At 32.5% G+C, this 4907-nt stretch overlaps 1 protein-coding gene across 1 annotated transcript; it reads left to right on the forward strand.

Moving 5' to 3' along the window:
• Positions 1-430: 430 nt before the first annotated feature.
• On the forward strand, positions 431-4388 carry LOC127256979 (uncharacterized). The gene is made up of 4 exons (XM_051283222.1): positions 431-650; positions 2172-2389; positions 3197-3443; positions 3907-4388. Exons 2-4 carry the CDS (start codon positions 2221-2223, stop codon positions 4196-4198), a joined length of 708 nt encoding a protein of 235 aa, XP_051139179.1. The 5' UTR covers positions 431-650; positions 2172-2220; the 3' UTR covers positions 4199-4388.
• The last annotated feature ends 519 nt before the right edge of the window (positions 4389-4907 follow it).

The raw sequence follows: 4907 nt of genomic DNA on the forward strand, positions 1-4907 counted from the left end.
TCAGAATTTTAAAAAAAAATATATGATCATCGAATTTAGTTTGCAAACTATTAGATTCGGCCGAAAATTTACTTAAAAAAAGGTGCGAGCGCAGATTTTCACATTATAAATATATATATATATATATGTATGTTTAATTTGTAAATTTTTAGTAACTTGTTGTATGGACATGATTATAATTGTTTTGAATGAATCTTCGTCGTTTATAGGTTTATTCCTTCGATATGATAATGTCAAAATATTGAATTTTAATAGTTGATAAAATATTTTTGTGTAAGTCAATATTTTTAATATTTATTTTGATAATTTAATCGTGATAAATATAAACATATAAGAAAAATCAATATTATAATTATAAAAATAAAAATAAAACATATAAAATTACTTTTAAAAAAAAATTAAATTAAATATGAATGTATAGGCACGGAACCACACTTGAATTTTCAGAACCATACCCTTATTTTCCAATTTTACCAAATCGAAGTCCGGATTGCTCCTCAAGCCCGTAACCCCTGCTCCGCCGTCGCCGTTTCAAGGAAACCCACGGTCGACGATGAATCGGCGCCCCTAAGCCGCGCGCCTGTGCGGTGACAACTTCGCCAGCGTGAAAAAGAACAACAGCTCACCGCGCAGTTAGAAGAAATCGCAAGGTATGCTCAGGGTTTGGAGTGGTTTCATATCGATGTTTATGTTTTGTCAAATTCGTATTTTTGGTTTTAGAAGAGGTGTTTCTATTATGTTGATTTGTAGGAGGCCGAAATCGGACAATTTCGATTTGATTATTTGTTTACTCTACGTCCGTAGCTGCCTTACTTTTCCATTAACACCACAGACTACTCCAGTGTGTGGTGAAAATGGGTATTTTCATTTAATCTAGTTTCACTTCTTGCTAATTTTATTTGAGTATAATTTATGTGGCATGGGTCGAGCGTGAAATTGGTCTTAGAAGCAGCGAAATTGCTTCTTCATAGTTTTCATATGAAACTTTAGTTGGGAATCATTGGGCTTAATTAAAATTGAGTTGGGATATGATTTAGATTGGTTTTGGAGTCATTGAAATCATCAATTTTCTGCTGAAAACTGCTGGTGAAAGTTGTTCTGTCCTTAAGGTGAATGGGTAAGAAAATTCTTTTTGTATACCTTGTTCCCTCTCCTCGCCACCTTAGCAAATGACCTTGTTCACAACTACTTACACACTAGGTTGCGAGCATTGAATTGAAATTGTTTAGTAATCTGAAAATAATAATAATAAGGTAATGTTGAAACTACACTTTTGATGGTTTTTGTCGTTGCTAGGGGCTGTTGATGTTGTTGCTGATGGAGAGAAAAGAATCGAATCTCATTTATGAGATTAAAGTCTTCTGTCTGAATGGGAATCGGAATCTACATTAAACAAAATATACATTAAACTCCATATTGCAGTGACTAATTTAGGGCAGCATCGAGATCACTGTTGCTATATTTGCCCCTCTCTTAAGACATTCATGTTAAGATATCCTATGGCTCTCTCTCTCTCTATATGTACATATGTGTCAAATGTAATGCATTGAATTTGCTAAGGCTAAGGGGTGCATAGTTTGGATGCATGTTATGAATATGCATTTATGCTTATTGTAATGCATTGAATTTTACCTTAGTAAGTAGTTAACAAACAGGGCCTTTATGTTGTGTATCTAGGTGTTGGTTTTGCATAGGTTTTGTAGCCGTAAGTTTTGTGAATTAAAGCAATGTTTTAGATGTGATTCATGTTGTGTTACATGCTGTGTCACTTCAATGTGAATAATATTGTGACACATGCTGTGTAACATGATGATATTATCCTATTGGTTCTACTGTTGATGGAAATCATATCTAATGGTGTACTTTCGAATGTTTTGTTTGTTTTGTTTGTTTTTAGCTGAATAATGAGTTTGCAGCAATGCCCTTTTAAAAGTTACCGAGGCAGTAGTCAACGAAATACTGCAATTATCTTGTTTGGCTTGATTTTCTTGATTTCTTTCATATCTTGTCTCTCTGAATTCTTGTCACGTTCCAAGTTTTGGGTGAAGAAGAACAAATTTTTATATACAACCTTTTACGATGAAGCTACAACCAATTTTTTAGCTGTGTTTTAATAATCCACATTCTGGTAGCTGATCCCCAGGATATTTTGTTCCTGTATTTATTTATAGGAGGGTACGCTTATTTCATTTGTTGAACCTTTGGTCGTGAGGCTTGGATATGGATTTAGAGACGGAGAATAGAATAGCTGCCATTCTTTTGAAAGAGGCAGCAGAATTACGTCGGCAAGCACAGAGGGAAGGTGCTCTTGCTTATCTTGGCAAGCCGACTGTAAGGAGTAGGCCTAACTCTCGCTTCCTTACAGCAACTGTCCGTGGAGTACAACAAGGTTAGTTTTGATTGATATAATATTTTCTTTGTTTGGGTGTAGGGAAGTTGTGCTCGTAGTCTTGGTTGGATTAGCTTTTATGTTTTTCTTGGCGTTTATATATTAATATATCTGTCAGGTGATGTTTCCGTGAGTAGAAATACAATTTAAGACCAATCCATAAAGTTTCTTTGTTGGTGCTCGCTGGTTATTTCACAAATAAGAGAAAGTTACTCTCATGTTTCATTTGGCTATTTACTCGTGTGAAACTATAGTTATACCTCATTAAAAGCATGTAGGTTTTGTTGGGTGTGTTTTTTTGGGGGTTTGATAAGGTTAAATTATAATAGTTGTTTGATATGATATAAAAGGTATTGATGTGATGTTCTGAATGCAAAATTGATTTTTGTATAATAGAAAAAGGTGTTTGATTTTATATGTTTGGAAGAAAATCTTGATGGATAGTAAATAATTTAAAAAACATTTCAAACAAAAAAACAAATAAAGCTTTTGCACAATAGTTGTCAAGGATGTTTAGTTTTGCTTTTACTTCAAATAATTTAATGTTTGTCACTATGGCTTGTTTGAGATTTCTTAGGTAATGAGATCCAAGTATGAGATTTGAATACAATGTCGCTCATTTTGTCATTATTAGGTCTTTCATTCAGAGTCTGAGCGAAAGGCTTCTACTTATGATTGACGTTTATTATTCTCTCGCAACATTTTAGCATTGGATTTTATTCCTCGTTAGCTTCTCCTATTGTCTGGCCTGGATTTTGTTTAAATTTTTCTAACTTGTCATTTTTTATTTCAATAAATTTCTTTCAGCTAATCGTGCCGTGGAAGTAAATGAGATGTGGCGACTAAGGGAGAAACAAATAGAGCTCGACAACAGGCTTACAGGAAGCAGGGATGTTTCAAACACTCATAGGAGTAGTAAGCATAGGGACAACGACTCAGAAAGGAGTGGCACAAGCACTTCTATTTCATCGAAAAAAAGAGATGTTACAGATTGCCACACAATCGAGGATGGAGGGTTGGGAGATGATGAAGTTGAGGAATTTCTACGGTCAAGGTTAGCCCCTCTTCTTCCGATCTTCTGCGTTTGTTTGTGGGTCCGGGAATTAGTTTTGAGTTTTGAATAGTATTTAAAAAAATTAAAAAAATACTTCTTCCGTCCCAATTCAATGTACTTTTTTGTTTTTCTTTTGAAGAAATTAAAAAATAATATTATTTTATTGGTTAGGCAATGTGTAAGATAATTTTAACAATTTTGCTCTTGCAAGTACAAATGGAGTGAATACTTTTATAAAAGTAAAGTATTAGGAAGAAACTTTTAGTGGGACAAACCAAAAAGATAAAAATGATATATTGAGTTGGGGGCAGGAGTATTTATTTGATTTGATGTTTTTGTGTGGAAGAAAAATTAGTAAATAGTAAAATTTGAGTCCAAAACCTACAAATAATTAGAGAACCTTATTTACTGACCCCACTTTAAAATCATCATTTTATTTTTGACATTCGGCTTCAAATGTTAGAACAAAGCGAGGGAGGGGCGCAGTTGGTTCACGGATGGATGAAACAGGTCCTTACCTTTCAATTCCTCGTGATTATGAAATAAATGCATCGGACGAGGAGGTGAAAAGACCTCGGGTTTCACTTGGCCCGGAGAAGCCCCACTTCTTACAATCTAGGGAATGGTCGGAGAATTTATGTAGCCGAGATGAGAGGAAAAGTGCGAAGGTGCACTTGAGCAAACGGCACTCGAAGAAGCACAAGAAATCGGAGGAGAAGAAGAGAAAGAAGAAGAGAGGGAAACGTAGGACATGAAGTGTTTGATCTATCAATGGTTTCCCAATAGAAATGTTTTGTGGGAATATGTTGGGTATGTAAATTGTTGTGCTTTATAGCTTTGTATGTTCAAATATTTTAAATACTATAATAAAATTTTATATAATACAAATAATATTCTTTGTATTTTTAGTAAAAATGCATAAATTGTTTTTATGTATTGTGTTTGGTTGTAAACATTCATTTAGTATTTCTTTAAAGATAAATTGTTATTTCCTCGGTTTGTAAAAATTAGTTATATTCTTTTTGTTACTATACAAAATTGATCAATTATTTATTATATTTTGTTTATTAAAAAATACTATTTAAAATATTTTTATGCATTGTGTTTTGTGTTTTGTGTTTTTGGTAATAGTAATTGTATTTATTTTTTATTTTCTTATATATTTATAAAATTTAACTCTAATATTTTTTAATTTAAATTTAAATTTAAAAATAAATTAAATTGATATAAGTATTAATGTGTGTATATTTTTATTTATTTTTGTTGAGGTAAATGAAAAGAGCATAATGTGAAGAAAAAAATTATGATATAAAAATGAAGAATGTTACGAAATATACACCTAGCTTATACACAAAAGTATATATTGTATGTGGAAGCTTTTCATCCAACAAGTTGCTACGGCTTACATCTGTCAGTTTGTTATCTCATTCTCTCTCTTATATTTAATATATATACATATATATA

The sequence above is a fragment of the Andrographis paniculata genome, unplaced genomic scaffold (genome assembly GCF_009805555.1).
Source record: "Andrographis paniculata isolate CXL003 unplaced genomic scaffold, ASM980555v1 Contig57END, whole genome shotgun sequence".
Lineage (NCBI taxonomy): Eukaryota > Viridiplantae > Streptophyta > Magnoliopsida > Lamiales > Acanthaceae > Andrographis > Andrographis paniculata.

Coding starts and splice junctions, on each gene's coding strand:
- LOC127256979 (XM_051283222.1), top strand. CDS start 2,221: ATGGATTTAGAGACGGAGAATAGAATAGCTGCCATTCTTTTGAAAGAG. Junction 2,390..3,196: donor TGTCCGTGGAGTACAACAAG/GTTAGTTTTGAT, acceptor AATTTCTTTCAG/CTAATCGTGCCGTGGAAGTA. Junction 3,444..3,906: donor GAGGAATTTCTACGGTCAAG/GTTAGCCCCTCT, acceptor TTCAAATGTTAG/AACAAAGCGAGGGAGGGGCG.